The 19191-nt window shown below is 37.4% G+C and overlaps 2 protein-coding genes across 7 annotated transcripts in view; one reads left to right on the top strand and one right to left on the bottom strand.

Annotated features, from left to right (window-relative positions):
• LOC132840435 (uncharacterized) overlaps positions 1 to 19191 on the bottom strand; it is a 370465-nt gene that overhangs the window by 152171 nt on the left and 199103 nt on the right. The window lies entirely within an intron of this gene.
• LOC132840220 (intermembrane lipid transfer protein VPS13B-like) overlaps positions 1 to 19191 on the top strand; it is a 101620-nt gene that overhangs the window by 69818 nt on the left and 12611 nt on the right. For all 6 annotated transcript variants that reach the window (XM_060861721.1, XM_060861725.1, XM_060861722.1 and 3 more), the window contains 13 exons: positions 1226 to 1363; positions 2363 to 2722; positions 3639 to 3835; positions 4236 to 4446; positions 4665 to 4849; positions 6841 to 7034; positions 7911 to 8092; positions 11235 to 11596; positions 12196 to 12357; positions 14149 to 14304; positions 15233 to 15496; positions 17768 to 17851; positions 18278 to 18453. In XM_060861721.1, coding sequence (XP_060717704.1) covers positions 1226 to 1363; positions 2363 to 2722; positions 3639 to 3835; positions 4236 to 4446; positions 4665 to 4849; positions 6841 to 7034; positions 7911 to 8092; positions 11235 to 11596; positions 12196 to 12357; positions 14149 to 14304; positions 15233 to 15496; positions 17768 to 17851; positions 18278 to 18453 — 2671 coding nt within the window. The remainder of the gene's footprint in view (positions 1 to 1225; positions 1364 to 2362; positions 2723 to 3638; positions 3836 to 4235; positions 4447 to 4664; positions 4850 to 6840; positions 7035 to 7910; positions 8093 to 11234; positions 11597 to 12195; positions 12358 to 14148; positions 14305 to 15232; positions 15497 to 17767; positions 17852 to 18277; positions 18454 to 19191) is intronic.

Genomic DNA, 19191 nt, shown 5'->3' with positions numbered 1-19191 from the left:
TTTTAAGCCTTATTTCTGCTTTCTTCCAAGAAGGCTTTCAACACTCAGCAGCTCCACATTGCTGGCCAGTAAGGGCTCTGATCTTTTGTGCGCGCCCCCCCCCCCACCCCCCACCCCAAAAAAAAAAAAAGAAAAAGAAAAAAAAAAAAAAAGTATGAGGTTATTTCTATTAGTTTCTGAAGTGGAAGCATTATTTAACTATTTATTTAGGTTTTTAACGCTTCTAAATCTACAAAATGTACCTGCACTGCAAAAATTGTATCTTAAATGTGTCTACAAGATGTTTTGTATCTTAGCAAGTGAAAATATCTTGAATAAGGCCAAATGTATCTAATATTTCTTATACGATTCTACAAATCAAATATAAAATAATTTTTGTATAATTTTTAAAATGTTTGTAGAACATTTTTGTTTGTTTACTTTTTCTATGGGCAGAGAATTTTTTAGCATTTTAGAAATGAATGCTTAAAATGAATATCTTAAAATTAGTCATGTGTATAAATAAATGTAATTAAAATGCTGGATAAATGAGTCTACAAGATGTTTTGCAGTGTAGTAATATAGTTATATATTGCCTATCAGTATCAGTTTATCTCCACTGCTCTGCTGTTAATATAGTTTAACAGATGCCATTCAACTTTAAAGCATATAAAAGTATATACTATGTGACTAATAATACTACTAGTACTATTGGTACAAACAGTATAATAGGAATACAATTTGTATTATAAGCAGTGCTCTCTTAGCAACTACATACTGCTATATGTCCGGACTGTGGACAGAATGCTGACACTGCATTCAAGCTGAATTTGTAACTCCCAATTTACTTACAATTTACTTGTAAAAGCCGCAGAAAATGATCAGAATACAAGTTTGTTGCTGCTGCACTGCAGTTTCTGTTGTAAAGAACATTGACAAAAGCCACACAGTTGTGTAACTGTGATTAAATTGCTTTTAATGAATTTTGCATGCTCTGACAAAGACTTTATTTATTTATTTTTATATATTAAAAAAATATATATAGTACTCATAGTAACTTCACCCTAGACATTACCACTTACAAGGCACCACAAACTAAGGAGAGTTGATAGGAATATACAGATATTTTAGCATACTGTAGTGTGGGAAACAATTTTTTCAACTTCTAATTTGGTTCACAATCTGTCTTTCTCTTTCTTTCCTTCCTTTTAATCATTTCTGTATTTTTACTTTCTCTTATTCTCAGACACAGGAAAATCTCTGCCAGAATCTCTAGACTATAGTGTATTTTGGTTAGAGACAGTGGCGGGAGAGGTAGACAGCAGGACAGGAATCCCTCCGCCTCTTCTCTCTCTCTGCATCAAAGACTTCCTCAATGGGCCAGGTGGGGTTTTACACACACACACACACACACACACACACACACACACAACCTTCCTCATGCCTTCTGCTACAGCAGATTACACTGTTAATTCTACCATGTTGAAGCCAAACACTGGCTGAATAAATGAGCACATTTGATCGTGCTTCTACAATAAAGCAAAATTACAACCAAAGCACTTGTGAAAATAGAGAAAGGAGACCTCAGACAATGCATTGAGCTGAAACTCCAATGCATTAGGCGCTGTAGCAGTTAGGACTGGAGCCAAATGAGGTAGCATAGGAAACAGTTGCAGTCCTAAACAAAGTTCAAACAGCTTACTCTTACCAATATTGATGAAAGATTATCTTGCCTTGGATTACACCTCTTACAAAGACGTACAAGCATCAAACCAGAAACACTGGAGACTTTCCAGGACCTCCCAAGGCCTACCAGAATCCTCTGATAAGCTCTGATAACCTTTGGATTTCTCTGACATTACCTTGAAGGTTTCAGCAATGTGTCTTGGCATTTTCTGCCTTTCAGCTGTGGACCTGGCTGGGGATACATGCCTAAAGATCTTTACTTTAGCAAGAGCATGGTGGACAAATAAAATGCATGTCTTAACACAGCAAGTCCAAAGAGTTCCCTGTCTATAAACAGTATCAGCTAGACAATATCTAATAAAACTGAATGGATGCTAATATACCAGTTGTATTAGGCCATATGGTAAATTTGTCCCTGATAGAACAGACTATTGTACTTCACTAGCATAGCTTTCTGTAGTGTTTATTTAACATGGGGACATTCTTCACCCATAAACATGAACTGGTACCTGGCCATTAGTAACTTACTGCTATCATGTGTTCTCCGATTCATTGCCCCTTTAATCTGTGTAGTAATGCCTGGGCTTTTGCTTTGATTAATATACCAACAGACTAAATTGAGTAATACTACTGTGACCTGTGAGACTGAAACAAATATATGTATTTATTTATTTATTTCATATTTTTGTTTGCACAGCTGAGCTAAAGATGGAGCTATGTAGGCCACTGAAGGTGAACCCAACACCCACTAAGCTGGAGCAGATTAAGACATGGAGGAAAATCTTCTCAGATGGTTTTAATGTACTTGGCACCGCCACCTGCTTCCCTGAGGCATCTCACAGCGCCAAAATGGGTGACGCCAGTGGAGTCTCACCTTCATTATCCAACCGTATAGCAAACGTCCTTCAGACTTTCGGCCCCTTTCACAAGGTCTCTCTCCAGACTGTGCAGATGATCGTCATGATGGAGATGGAGCACCCTCTTCGACCCACTCTCACGTTTTCTGTGTCCAGTATGACAGCTATTCTGAGCACAAAGAGTGTACAGCAATCAGTTGGTCAGTGCATTGCTTTAAAGCTATTTGATTATATCTCTCTCTCTTAATTAAGCAGTCTACATCAAATCATGTTTTGGCTTGTCTTATTAGCTCAAAATCAGTTTAATATAGAAACAAAATCATCTACACCATCTTCAAACATACACATGAACTGGTTTTAAAAATGCCCATTCCTGACAAGGCAACTTTTTTATAATCCTTCCTGGATTGTTGAGCAGCAGCAGCCTGACCTAAGAGAAGCAATTGTTGCATCTTCTCTGCATGATGAAGACACACACCTGAATGCTCCAGAACACCAGAAAGCCAGTTCTGCTTTTATAGAAGTAGTCAGACTTCTTGATTATTAACTAATCTTGTGGATTTCATTAGTACCACCTGAATGCTAATAACTTATTTAATGATTGTGGAAGTAGGATTTTTTTCTACCTGCTTTTGAATTTTCATTTCCTTTTTGGGGGAAAAATAACTGCATATTGCATATTTTTGTCATTTTTTGTGTCAAGTTATTTGTTTGTTTATGTATAGATGTTCGTGAGGACCAAAAATAATGACGGCCTTATAAATAAAAACATAGAGGAGGGCATACGTTCTTTTTTTTTAGGACCGTATAAACCTCACCAGAATTTTTTCTCTCTTGCTTAAATTTGCTAAGACAAATAACATTATCACTTAGCATGTTACAGAGAAACTGCAATGCACACCCTAGTTTTAAAATCTTTTTTTGAATGGTGAGGATACAGAATACAAAAGGTGCATTTTAAAAGAAGTCTGAAGTGTAAAAAGAAAATAGTTTTAATCTTGAAGGTTTATCGTCCTGTAGGAAAAAGTCACATGCGTTCATTTACATCTCACTTATTAAGATTATTTTAGAATTCTTTTTAAAATGATTAAACTTTGTTTCTAATTCTCTGAGCAGACAGTGCGAAGGAAGTGGGCGTTTTATGGCACTGTGAGGATGTGTTGATGCAGACGGGTCTGAAGGGCAGCAGAAGTGCATTTGTTGGGCCGTTCTCCTGCAGTTTGGATCTGGGCATCCACTGGTGCAGACACTGTGGTAGCCCTGATACCGGCCAACCAAGAATTTTATTGGAACTGAGAGGAGGATTGCTACAGGTAAACAAACCTTTTATAGCATTTACCATGATCCTAAGCCTAACCAGAGCTAAAAACATTTCTGAGAGCAAAAAAACAGATATTTAATAATCATATTTATTTGCAGAAACAGACCCTAACTTAAACATCTAGAAATTTTGTTCACGATTTTGATATTTGTAGGTTTATATGTGTTTTATGTGTATAAATGTAGAAGAAAAAAGTTCCTCACTGAGAACAATAAAGTTCCTAAATTAACATTAAATTTCCTATGTTGTTTGCTAGATACTGAAAGGTTATTTATTATACTACAGGGATTATATAACACTCTTCATGCACTCCACATTCATGTAGCCATTCACACCTTGTATGCTACACGTTTTCTTCTCTCTCTATCCATCTGTCTCTTTCTGCTTCTTAGGTATTTTGGGGGCAGGAGCACTATAATTGTCTCAGTCTGATTCAAGAGTATCTGCAGAACTACCTGAAAGAGGTGGAAAGTCAAGGGCAGGAAGACAAAGAAATGTCTATTCCTTCAGATCAGTCACTTTCTATTAGCTCACGCTCCCACCACACAGAACATTCCTCAGATGACCTGCGCACTGGCATCTTTCGGTACATACAGGGTTCAGGTACGTTGTTCTAACTATGGCCATAAAAGAGTGGTGGTGACAAATTTATACTAATCTGTATATATGTAGAGAAATGGTTTCAGGCACCTATTTGAACAGAGTAGAACTGTTGACTCTGGTCAAGGCTCTTTAAAGCATTAGAATGCACTTACCATCTGATTTTAGTCTGAATTTGTGTAAGTTCCTACTGGAGTTTCTTGGTCCTCGTTCCTCCATAGATTCTCAGAAGCTGCCAGGTGTGCATGAAGTAATGTTCTATAATGAAACAGAGGATAGTCCTGGTGTGATGATGTGGAGGTATCCAGAACCTAGAATTCTCACCTTTGTGCGCATTACCCCTGTGCCTTTCAACACCACTGAAGACCCAGACATCAGCACTGCTGACCTGGGGGATGTACTACAGGTGAGGAGTATTGACACAGCCTTTTTTTATTCTTTTGCATGTAGACATTTAACTTTTAGAGTGGCATATCAAATTTTGTCTTTGGAGACTGCCAGCAATGAGGAGTTTGAGTAAAAGTGTTAGTAAATGTACTAATTGATTTTATTCTGGGCCACCAGAGTAAAGTCTAAAGTGAAAAAGTAAAAGTCATCCCTAACTGCATTAATATTGAAAAATATTTTTATGACAAATGTTGTTCTTTTGGCTGCTTCCTCTTCGTGGTCGCCACAGCGGATTATCTGGTCCGCATATTTGATTTAGCAAAGTTTTCATGCCAGATGCCTTTCCTGACACAAACCTCCCATTTTATCTGGGCTTGAAACTGAGACATCCACTGAGAGTTGGGTCTTCAGTGGATCGGTGAGCTCTCTGCTCAGGAATTGAACCAAGACCACAGCAATGAGATCGTGGGATCCTGCCACTCTACCACCAGGAGGCTGTTTGTTTATGACAAATAAAAATATTTTCTTGCAGTAATATACACATTATTATTTAATCAATCACATTAATATTTAATATAATCACATTTTACTGCAGTGGCACCTTCACACACAATTTTACAGTGATTTTGTCTCATTTTTTTTGGCAAATTTGCTCCTTTTTTTATAATCTTGAGCCTCTCAAGTGTTGCTTTGGCTTGTGCTTGGGATCCTTGCCCTATTGAAATGCGAATTTCTTCCCAAGTTTTAGTTTTTAAGCAGACTGAAGCAGGTTCTCTTGAAGCATTTCCCTATAGTTTGCAGTATCCATTTTTCATTCAATTCTTTTAATGATGAAATGTATTATTTTTGTTTCACTTAATTTGGTCTTTTCTTTCATTGAAAGGACAGTTTCCATCAAATTATAGATTTGGTCCAGTCATAATCTGTTCAATAAATGGGTTTATTTTTTGCTCTGGCTGCAACATTAATCCCCACTCAATCTGTTTAATAATCATTTCACCCTCAACAAGATGGTTTAGCTTATGTGTCTACTAAATTAGGCAGCAGCGTTTTTGTGTTTGTAAGTAGACAATGAAGGGCTCACAACCTCATCTCAGTGTGCAATATGTATAATGATGATAAAATTGACTCTGTCTCTGTCTTTATTTAGTGTGCATTAATACCTTAGTTAAATGCATTGCAAACATTCTATTTAAAAAATCACAACAATTTATTTTATTTTCTCTGGTGATCGGACCTACTTTCCTCTGGGCGTGTGTGTGTGTGTGTGTGTGTGTGTGTATATATATATATATATATATATATGCCCAAATTGAAGGCCATAATACTTTCTAGAAATACCCTTGTGGAAAGGCTGTTGTTCCCTGGAAACGATGTCAGTGCTGCTTATGATTGACATGGAACACTGCCTGTTATACATCTCACCCTCAGGAACAGTGAGAATCTAATGGATAACCATTGCCACAATGTCCTAAAGAACTGACACACCCTAGGACTAACTACACGTGTTCATAAACAACTGTTTGATAACTACTCGTACCACAAGGAGGGGTAATATTAACCTTGTACAATGTTGAGAAGTTACACAGTGAAACTAAAACAGGGAGCAGCATAGATTTTCATTAGGAGTATTCATCTAATCATGCCAATGAGGAGAGTTTAGTGTCCTCCTGCTCAAATGAAGAGTTAGTGCTCATTCAGACAGCAAGCTATAAAGTGAATCCCAAATAGTAGCTATGGAATTTCAAATGTCTCCATTTAATGTACAAAATAACTTATAGGAATGAAATGAGGTGATGGGGGTCTGTCACATGCTTTGGAGGATAAGATTATTATCAAATCGTTCATGTCTGGAAATATTCATATATGTGTTCAAATATATGTACAAAACCTACTCTTTCTCTGCTTTCATGCAGTACTTGGTAATTATTGCATTCTGTACAGTTTTAATATAGTCACTATTTTTAATGTTTGAGAATGTGTGCTTAACATCATTAAACCCCTATACAGGTGCCATGTAGCCTGGAGTTCTGGGACGAACTGAGGAGAGCCTTTGTGCCATATCGAGAGTTTAGCCTGTCTGAAAGCAATGTGTGTGAGCTCAAAATGCCTTCACTAAATTTCCACACTTATCAGAGTGACCTAGTGCCTTCTGATCTCTGGAGAGTTGTGGTTAACAATACAGCAGATGGAGCAGATGAGAGGTGTGTATTGGTAATGAAAATAACCGAATGCATTATTCTGCAGTTCAATTGAATAAATCTTCAGATCACCAACATTTAACAGTTATCTCGACAAATGTCAAAATGCTCTTAGGTTTTCATTGTGCGTGTGTGTATAGGAAATGTCTTCTGACATGTTTTTTTAAGAAATGAGACTCCTCACTGTAGCATTTAGGGACTATATAGCTTGTTACCTGCTGAAACATATCACTGCAGTAATCCAATGTATATATTCTTACCTAGTTGCTTATTTAAATCTAGGTGTTGATTTACAAGTTGAATTATTTGCAGTAAACACTGCTTATATCTCACCATATGAATCATAACTAAACTTTAATAGACTTTAGACTTTACTTGAAGCTCAGTGGTACTTTTGTACATAGCGATATCTTTGGTGAAATTTTACCAAATATCATATAATGTTTGTATATGAATGCTGTCACTAACTACAGCATATGTTAAATTTTAAATAAACTCTCCAAAATTTTTGGATTGACAATATAATAATATATTTTTACGAACTTGACAAGTAGTATGGCGACTGCCTATGCATTTTTCACATTTGTGATTATACTATTCACAACCGAGCAATTTTGACAGGGGTGTAATTGTGTTGCTAGATGCATCAAAGACCTGCTTAGACATCACAATTTGGTTATTGTCAAAGATTTGTCACAGGAAAAAAATCCTTATTTTTCCAACTTCCAACATCATGTATGTAAATTCACTTATAGCGTCAAATGCACTTTGCTTGCTGATGTTCTGTTTCTCCTGGAAATAATTTTACTACATTCACTATTACTGAAGTACACTGCAGTTGCATTACTATTTATACAGCATGCTTCTGTCGTCATTTAGTTCAGAAAGTGAGTCGGGTTCCCAGTTACACTGCGAGCAGTTGGTATCTCCTACTGCCCTGGCAGCGTGTATGCAGGTCGACTCCTGTTTTGCACCATGGCTTGTGCCATCACTGGGTGTGTCTGTGAAATTGGCCCATCTGGAGCTGCATCTGTGCCATCACCTGGAACAGCTTGGTAAAGGTAACAGCCACAGTCACCTAAACTCCTTATTAAACACATGGAAATCTGCATCCACTGTCAATGTTCTGTTGTGTGTTTCAACAGTCTTCTTCCTTTGTCCATAGTGTTTACATTTAGTCATTGGATTTCCTCATTTTCAAACTTTACTACATTCAGAGATTAGGGCCTTAAGGATGGCCACCATAAAGTTTTCATCTACACAATTTGTTATAAGGCATATGCAAAAGATTGTATACAAAATGCTTAGACAAAAAAAAAAAACATAGCAAGTGTCAATATCTTATGATAGTTCTTATTATGAAATTATTACAAATCGAATATAAGATTATTCAGCTTGTTTTTATTTGCATTTATTTATTTAATTATACCGCACGCACACACATATATACCTATGTGAATTCTTCATTGACATAATTATTCAACCCCTTAAAGACTACCACTCTGAAGAACAGAGGTTCAATGAAGTGTTTTCAATCAGGTATTGAAAACACCTGTGGATATCAGGGAGCAGCAATAAAGCCTAATAAGCACCAATTAGGCAGCTTTAAAATGACTGTGATACTCAGCTCCTTCTAGACATTTACTGGTGTGGTTACAAACATGGTGAGGTCAAGAGAATGGTCCAGGAAGACAAGAGAACAGGTGATTACTCTTCACAGGAAGGGCAATGGCTATAAGAAGATTGCAAAGATGTTAAACATACCAAGAGACACCATAGGAAGCATCATTCGCAAATTCAAGGCAAAGGGCACTGTTGAAACGCTACCTGGTCGTGGCAGAAAGAAGATGCTGACTTCGACTGCTGTGCGCTACCTGAAGCGTAGAGTGGAGAAAAGTCCCCGTGTGACTGCTGAGGAACTGAGAAAAGATTTGTCAGATGTGGGTACTGAAGTTTCTGCTCAGACAATACGGCGCACCCTGCGTAATGAAGGCCTCCATGCCAGAACTCCCAGGCGCACCCCCTTGCTGTCCCCAAAGAATAAGAAGAGTCGACTGCAGTATGCCAAAAGTCATGTGGACAAACCACAGAAGTTTTGGGATAGTGTTCTGTGGACTGATGAAACAAAATTAGAACTGTTTGGGCCCATGGATCAACGCTATGTTTGGAGGAGGAAGAACAAGAAAAGAACACCTTGCCTACTGTGAAGCATGGCGGGGGGTCAATCATGCTTTGGGGCTGTTTTGCTTCTGCAAGTACTGGGAAGCTTCAGCGTGTGCAAGGTACCATGAATTCTCTTCAGTACCAGAAGATATTGGATGACAATGTGATGCAGTCCGTCACAAACCTGAGGCTTGGAAGACGTTGGACCTTTCAACAGGACAATGATCCCAAGCATACCTCCAAGTCCACTAGAGCATGGTTGCAGATTAAAGGCTGGAACATTTTGAAGTGGCCATCGCAGTCACCAGACTTAAATCCGATTGAGAACCTCTGGTGGGACTTAAAGAAAGCAGTTGCAGTGCGCAAGCCTAAGAATGTGACTGAACTGGAGGCTTTTGCCCATGATGAATGGGCGAAAATACCCGTAGATCGCTGCAAGACACTTGTGTCAAGCTATGCTTCACGTTTAAAAGCTGTTATAACTGTAAAAGGATGTTGTACTAAGTACTAAGATTGAATGTCACTTGGGGGTTGAATAAAACTGATAATGATGTGAGCTCAGAAAAGACATTTGTGGTTATTTCATTATAAATGTTATGTTATATTTGTCTGACCTACATGTGCCTCTTTGATTTAATTGTAAGCAGGATGACTGAATGATCATAATCAATGTCAAACCGACCAAAACAATCAATTTCAGTGGGGGTTGAATCATTTTGAACACAACTGTATACACACAAACATAGTGTGCCATATATCCGCTATACATCATGCAGGCCCAAAGTTTACATTTATTTTTAATGACGTTGTGTGGTCACATAAACATGCAAAATTGTGTTAGCAACTGGCAACAGGAAGTCTGGCTTATAAACCAAACTTTTATATACTGGTTCTAGATGATTAATTGAATTAAACCCAAATAATGTCAGCATGATATTCCTGATGCTGAATTGCAGTGGAAATGTCAGTATCATGAACAATGTCCTTATCGCAATCAGTTTGACATAGTCACTGTACATCATGCCGAAAGTTCAAATCTTTAAGTACTGGGACACATTCACATAAGGTATGAGCATTGAGGCTCTATAGCTTATTAGCACCCTGTTACAATTTCTTGGGTATACAATATAGCATAATTGCACCAAATCTTTGTATTCACATCAGTCTCTTTTATAAATTTCACTTACATTTACTTTGCCCAGCAGGACATCTGGCATTTCTGTCTGGGTGCATTTTGTGCGTACCAAACTTTTAAATAATTCTCATATGTGATTCATTGGTTTCAATCCCAATCTAGTCAGCGTAAAATGCCCATGATTAAAAATGTACATTTTGATATGTTCATAGGTTTTGCCATGTTGAGTGTATTAATCATGCCATCCAAAAGTGAGGTATAATTACATAACACAGTGTACCTTAAACTTTACATGCTTGTTTAATCATATGTCACTTAGACATAACGTACAAATAGTAAATTAATTTTTATGGTACAACCAGCCAGCAACAAGGCTTTTCAGTGAGGCTTATATTATAAACCTTGGAAACAAAAAAAGGTTGTCAGCAATTTGCAGTGTTGCAATTTGATAATACATTGCTTTAAATGATTAATACTGTTTCCATAGTATCAATTCAGATATCATGTAAACAGGGAGTATTGGTATTGCATAATTCCAGAGACACATACGTGTATCATAAATAATTTTCATAGCACCTCAAACTGGTTGAAGAATGTAAAGTTAATAAACCATTTGAATGTCTTTTAGAGTGTGGAAAATAGTCATAGCACATACAGCCAGAATGATGTCAATATAGCTATTATATTGAAGTCATTGATGTCAATATATCCATTATATACTGAAAGTTAATGTGAAATCTGTATTGTTATTGCCATTCCACTATATATCATGCAGCGAGGTTCAAAATTTACATTTAATGTTAAATGATGCATCATTATAACATACAACAAAACTTTTCTTGAAACCATTGGTGCTTTGTCCCATCACTGCTTGCAGCTATATTTCTTTCTTTTTTTCTCCTAAGCTCCATCCCAGCGGCTCCGTCCCTTCCTTCCAGACAGGAAGTTGCCATTTGTTCAAGAGTTTGCGGTGGTGTCTCTGCGAGAGCCAAAGGCGTTTGTGCGAGACTGGAGTGATGGGGCTCAACTGGGACAGGAGCTGCACTTTTATTCTACACTTCACTGCCAATTGGTCGACTACCGGAACCTCACCCTCTTGCCTCTCCTGCAACCATTTAGCCTACAGGGCCATGCCACAAATAAATACACACACTCCCAGCAAACAGAGCTGATGCTCCATTTCAGTGTGTTATTAGAACCCATGTTGATTACGGTGGGGCAGCACATTATACATACATTGGACACAGCAGTGAAAGCATGGCAACAGGTGAGACACACCATTTATGGAAATATTTCAATGGTACACTATATGACCAAAAGTCATCTCACCTACTGTATGTGTGAGTTTTTGCAGGCCAGTGCGAGATTTTACTCAGGTCTTTGATTAACTGTTTGCTAAGGGATCTTTGCTGAACATTTTACACTGGCCAAGTCAGTCACCAGACCTGTATGGAATATACAGCAAAAAATTAAGTGGTATTTTTAATACTTCTGTTCAAGTAATTTTGCTCCCATAACAATTGGGTGGTTTGTCATGATATGTGTCATGATTGAAGTTGATCAACACATCTAGATGTAAATCTTGGTCTTATTGCCCCAATATATTTGGAGAAAACTGTATATTATAGGTTCACAACTGTCAATAAGGTCCATGGTGCTTTCCAGTTTGCTGCATATTTTCTATGCATAGCTATACATTTCTATTAAACAAAAGTAAAAATCATCCATGATCACAAACTGAAAAGCTCTCACATAGATATAGTTGTGATCTATTGAAATATTTACATTCCAAGGACTGTCTACTGTTATTATCTCAAAAAGGTTTGTGTGTGTTTGTGTTTTTGTTTGTTTCTTCTTAATATGCAGAATCTGAGACCAGAGGCAGAGGAGCTCATTTTCTGTCACTATGTAGTCTGTAATGACACACAGGAGACACTATGTTTTGGTCAGCTGGATACAGATGAAAGTGTGGTTCTGTCCAGTGGACAAAGCCACCAGTATTGTTGGAGATCCCACAAAGCCCCACAGGTAACTGTCTCTCCCTGGCATTTACGTTTAGTATTTATTATTTCTTTTTTTATGGATTTGTGCACCTACTAACAACAGAATTTCATTCAGGTGCTTGATGGTTTTTATTTGGTTTTAACATGACTGCCTGTCCAATGGTAGCAGACACACACACACACACACAAAAAAACAAAAAAAAACAAACATACATTAATTGCAAATTATATACATTAATTTTAAGACCCAGCATTAACAGCATATCATGATGCCATTTTTCCTGGTGAGGTTTGCTGTAGCAGTAGGTGAAGAAAATTTATATTATGAGTCATGGATTCCAGGCTCCTTTTGGGTAAATGTTTCTATATCAACTGTAAGATACAATCTCACCAGAAGCCTCTAGGTGTGCATCCACATCTCATGCTGTCTTTTACAATAAACTATCTATTTATCTATTTATTTTAAGTTCAAAAGGTATTTAAAGTTGGGCAAGCTGAATTTCATCTCTGCAGTTTCAAGCTCTTCAGCAAAATCTTCACTTGTATTTTAGATCATGTATAAACTCTCACAGAGCTCCTTCAGAGACCAGATCACATGCAGTAGCAACCCAGATAGCCCATAATCCTTCAGTAACTTCCACAACAAATGTGAAGCACATGATTGTAGGCACATAATATAACCCACTGCACATTTAGACTTCCATGACCCCTCAACAGCTGTGTAAATGTGAAGAGCTGGTCCAGGTTTTCATAGCTTATGTTGAACCTGCATTCTTCCTCCTGAATTCTAGGATTCTAGGTTCCTAGAACACGTTTTCTATCTTACTGAATCTGATCTAACTAGAAGTAAAACATTCCACTCTTTCTAGAAAAAATGCTCCAAAAAGTTTCTTGGAAAAATCTCCTGTGCACAGTCCTTTTCAAGTCATTCCACAGGCTTTCCATAGGATTTTGAGCTGGGCATTGTCTAGGGCACCAATAGATTTGGACCTATCCATTATTTCCCTGTCTTTTGAATAGAGTCTCACTCCCAGCTGAAAAGCCATCCTTCATTGTGGATATGGTGTGTGATCTTTGTGTTCTTTCATAAAAATGACCAGAACACATTTTGCTTCATGGTTGTAGGCAGGAATAGATGGTTTCGTTTTGAGAGGGCTTTGTTTAATACACCCCACCCAATAACTTCCTGAACTTTTAAATTCCATGGTTTCACATTCTCAGCACAACATGTTGCTTGGCTGTGCATAAAATCTTTACTCTGATATTTATTAATAAAAGAAATGATACTCTTTTGTGTATAAGGGGTAATTAGTAGTAGGGCGAGGAGGAAGAATTTATTTTGTAGGTTTTTTTATTTATTACCCTTAATACAAGAAGGTATTTCATTTTATTGTGGGGGAATAAAGGCGATTCTAGACATGCACCCATGGTGTAAATGTGTGTGACTCATATTAGTGGAGACGCATCTCTAGTGGATTGAATCTCTTCAAACCAAAACAAAGTTGACTTAGCTGAGTACCTTGCATATGCTCATACATATGTTTTTTCTTTGCCTTTTTCCTTCTAATGTATTCTCTCTCCCTTCCTCTTACTCTTATTGGTGGCCTTGAGGATTGTCTCTTTGTTTCAGAGGATTGTACAATGCATGTGGTTTTGCTTGAACCTAAAAAGGTTTATTCCATTTTCTGTTTTACAAAAATGCTGTCTTATGTCAACATCACGGTGTCCCATTTACAGTAGATTAAGATAAATACAATTGGGTTTTCTGACAATTTTTGCCATGAGATTTCCAAAACTGTGTGTGCACTTTCCACAGCTGCTGCATGTCTGTATTGAAGGCTGGGGTAACTGGCGCTGGTCAGAGCCCTTCAGTATTGATAATGTGGGCACAATGGTCAGATGCATACAACGGAAGAACCAAATTGCTTCACTCATTATTAAAATCCAGCAGCTGAGTGGAGTGCAGAAGCAGGTACAGCACCTTTACCCTGTCCACTGCATAAAACACTGTTGTTTGGCAAACAATTGCATTTCTCACTTGCTAGATTATATGCCTCTTGCTACTAATTTAATACTGTTCCTAGTAGGTATTTGTGCAGGGAACACCCAGTGTCATTCTTCATTCTGTCCTTTTAAAGACAGCAAAACCTTATGTTGCCATAAGCATATACAGTGCTAGAATATAGAAAAACCTCTAATATGTCGTCAACTTGTTCATTCAATGTCTAAAATAATTAGTGCTTTTCTTAAAGATCAAGGAGCCCATATATAGTATTAGATTTACTTAAATTTGTTGTAGGGTGTAATCATTTTTGCAACACCTCATTTGAATGAAATGGATTATTTTTCTTATTCTAAAGATTTAGTTAGGTGACCACACTCGTAAAATGTTATAAAAAACTTAATTTTCAAAGAGGGTGTACTCATTTATGCCGAGCACTGTATGAATGATCTGTCATTCTTTCACAGTTTGTCAGCAAGATGCCTTCACGTTGCCTTGGACAAAGAAATTACTAACTAAAAGTGAAAACCAAACTAATAATAATGATAATAATAAATTTTAAAATAACTCATGACGTGTGACTTTCACCATTTTAAAAATATAGCCTAAATGATAATCTGAGCTAAAGTTCTGACACTTGTGCAAGATACTTAACATCAACAGCTTACAGTTGTAAATAAACTGTTGGAGCACACGGGAATACTGATTCCATCTGTGCAGTAACATTGGAGAACTAAAGTCGCACGGAAATTATTTGTGTACATACATTTCTCTACACAGAAGACTTATTGCCTCATTGTGAGAAAAAGTAATGTAGTAACACAAGCAGTGGACAACCTTACTTCAAACACTGATTATCAAAACCCATTCTCTTAATATCTCTGTCTTTCTCCTTCAGATTATTATCTGTGGAAGGCAGGTTATATGTAACTACTTGAGTGAGGTGATTGAGGTGCAGTTGGTACAGCGCTGTGTTGGGTTGGAGGGCCAAATGCAGATACGAAAGCTACAATCTTCTGTTGAACCAGAGAGCAAGTTACCTTCATATGTGCTGGAGGACTCTGAGGTGACTGGTCTCTGTGTACGTCAACAAAAAGATCAGGAATGGTCCCAGGATGTATATCTTAAACATACATCTGTGAACAACAGCTGTGTACTTCAGGTATGTAATGGTATGATGATGGATTGATGATGTGTCTGTCAAAAATGAGTTAAGATTGAGCACTAATTGGGAATGATTATGTTTGCCATGCAGAAACTATTTATTCATAGCCCAGAGCATTATTAAGCTACAATTACGTTACACAACTCGGTTCACTTTTTCAATACATTCTTTCTTACATGCAATGGTTCACTGGTTACTACCAAGAGTGATTCATTGCACATTCCTTCCAGTGCGCTGGAATTTTCACTCCCTAAAAAAACATCATAGTACAAGGTTGCATGCTATATTCACTTACTGGAAATGGGTGACTCTCACCCCCTGTATGAAACGGTTTCAGCTCTGAGCTGCTCCTTCAGTGACAGACTGTTACATCCTAAGTGTCTGAAGGAGAGATATAGACGGTCCTTTCTCCCTGCTGCTATTAGACTTTACAATCAGAGCTGCTCCCAGTGAACCAGTCACCATAATACACACTGTTATTACTGTTTTACTGCAATAATAAACAATAACAAAGTATTTTAAACATGTCCAATAACAGTAATTTTGAAAAATGTGCAATTTTACCTATGTACAATATGTCTTCAGTTTAGCAACTACTCTTTTTATACATTTTTGTATTTGTATATACTGTATATTATATTATGTCTTTATTCTTTTTGGCTGCTGTAACAGAGAAATTTCCCCATTGTCGGACGAATATTTTTAAAAGGGCAGACAGACTTTCTTCCAATTTTGTCTATGAATATAAGTGGCTTGATAGCAATGTTTTAGCTCTCAAATGATTACTTATGTTAGTGATTTTTAATTTATTATATTTAGTATAATATTTATCTTAGAATATAAAATTTATCTTATAATAATATTTATATTAGTATATATTTATCCATTTATATTTAATTTAGTTTATTTGTATGTTATTTGTTATACATGTGTTCTGTTGGAGTCATAGCCTGGTCTGATGAATTCCGTTTAGATGTCAAGCACAGAATTTGGTGCTGCTGATGTTTGCTGCTAATCCATGGACACAAACTGCTTTGCATCTCTATTTCATGCTAGTGTAATCTTGTGGAGAATGTTTTCTTGGCACAATTTGGCCTTTTAATACCAATTAGTGCTACAGACATATTGAGCATTGTTGCTGACCATGTACATTCCATCATGGGCACAAATTACCCATCTTTTTATGACCTCCAGCATGATTATGCATCATGTCACACATGCTAATATCCTACAAGAAGTCACATGGTGACTGTATGACACAATTGTACTATAAAATACCCTGGTCAACCGCTGCAGAGAACAGTGATGGTTAGCTGATTTTCATAGGATATGACTTCCACACTCATACAGCTGAGATGAGCAATGTTAATTGTATGAAATCTGGAAAAGGAGCATGGTGACAGGCAGCAGCTGCACAGACATGCTGGAGCAACACAACAATTCCATGAATTGTAGATAATCCTTGTAGGTTGTCATCATAGGTGAGGGTCTTGTCTGCAGGTTAAAGTTATGACATCCACCACACAGTGGACCAACTTGAACATTTACTTACTGCATATCTATGCCATAAAAGGTTATCTGATGAACAAATTACCACCATTGTGTGCACACTTCACATAGCAGGTTCCCCTTCATGGCATATTGCAAGATCCTCTGGTAGATATGACCCTGGGTTTAGCCACAGGGTTAATTTTGCATCATCTGGAAACTTCCATTATTATTTGACTATAGTTTTAGGTTTTTTTCCCCACAGTTTTTATGACTGTTTCCTTTGGCTGACTTGTTCAATATAATTTTTTTAGTATATTAGTAGTTTGTTAGTTTTTCAGCACATTCCAAATTGATGTATTGGCTATGCCCATGCCTGGCAATTCAGAGGGGTGATATAAAAATCTGTTTATTATGATTTAAAGACATAAAAAATATCAATTTGCAGACATTATCAAGTTCAAGCAATATCAGTCTGCCCCCAGGTGGTCCAGTGGCAGGATCTTATTAATCAATATTATCTTATTATCTTATTAATAGGATCTTATTAAGCAATATTAATCTATTAATATTAGTAATACTCTAGTGTACTCTAATCTTGTAATACTTTAAATTCCAAGTATGTGCAAAATAAGAAAAATTAAATAATTCTAGCTTTTAACTGGTAAGAAGGGTTTTTCATAATGCCATAACATTGTTTGTATTGTATAATACCCTTTAGCATGTGTTATCTTTATTTGTTGGTAAGCACAATCCTTTCATGTGTTTTGCTTCCTGTAGTTCCCGTCTTCTTCTGGGTTCTTGGTGTCTGTCTGCTGCACAATAATAACTCTGGAACCCAACTCAAATATGCAGCAGAGAGTGGTGAGTGTATCTATACATACACAGTAAGGATATTACCAAACATACTGTAAATACATAAATTTCCCCTCTATTTTAAAACATTCAAAGGATGTCTAGTTGAGATTAATTGAGTGTGCGTATAGGAACTTGGACTAAGGGAGCAACAAAAAAGGTTGAAATAGAGAGAGATTTTAGAATGAGTGAGCAGTCAGATATAAACTTATATAATCAGAGCCTACATCTTCATGCATCCTTGGTAACTGCCTTGGTAAGCCTTGCCCAGGTTGCAATGGTTTATGTTTGCCTGCTTAATTTACAGTTAGAAGTTTGGTATGTGGTAGTGTTTTTATTTCTGATTTAGGCCACACATCAAAATACAGACATCTATTTGGAGCACTAAACCAATATTGATTTATTTGTGTGTTAACACGGGTTTCCTTCCTACAGGTGGTTTTCAGTCCTCTGTTTATAATGCGGAGCCATCTCCCAGACATTGTCTCCGTGCAGGTAGAAAAGAGGAGTCTGGGGCAGAAGGAATGCCAGCTCATACAAGGTCAAGGGCAGGAACAAGCTCTGTACAACTTGGAGCCAAACATAACACACCACCTCAGCTTTCAAGCCAGGTACATGACCCACAACACTTCACTTACAGAGGTCTCTCACACATCTCACCTTTTCAATTTCACTTCAATCATTTCTGTGTAGTTATGCTCAGTCATAAAAGGGCATGTTTAGAAGGATTTCCAGATTTCAGGTACCGTACATACTGTATATTTCGGTTTTTGTTTATAAGACTAAAAACTGCAAGGTGTGCATGGTGGATGGACATGTTTTGGGTGGCCTGAGTCTTGGCGGGGCACACACAAGCCAATAGTGCAGATATAGCACTATCCTGATGCTTCTTGCCATCAGTGGTGACACGCCACCTGCATACATCTTATGAATATCCTTGGTTCTAGATAGAGGCCAAAGACTACACCTTTGAATGGGGATGTCTGCCCTTGAAAGACAAACCTCAGAAAATATCTTTATTTTGGAGCAACGATAACAAAAAAATTAACGTATGCATCACACAGTTCCACTGTCATGACCCATTCTGTTATTGTACGGTAAAATGTTCGTCTGACAGTATGATTGGTTGCATCTTTGGGTGCAGGTTCTCCACTATTCTGCATCTTTGGCAGTTTCCATACACATTTAGTGGCTGTAAACCTTCATGTATATGGGTGCAGAGGATTGCACCCATACTGTACATTATTTACTGTAACGTGTCACTCAAATGAGGGTGGGTTCCCTTCTGAGTCTGGTTCCTCTCAAGGTTTCTTACTCGTATCATCTCAGGGAGATTTTCCTTGCCGCTG

Source organism: Tachysurus vachellii, chromosome 25 (assembly GCF_030014155.1).
Source record: "Tachysurus vachellii isolate PV-2020 chromosome 25, HZAU_Pvac_v1, whole genome shotgun sequence".
NCBI classification, from domain to species: Eukaryota; Metazoa; Chordata; class Actinopteri; order Siluriformes; family Bagridae; genus Tachysurus; species Tachysurus vachellii.
This window is presented reverse-complemented; position numbering and strand designations above follow the sequence as displayed.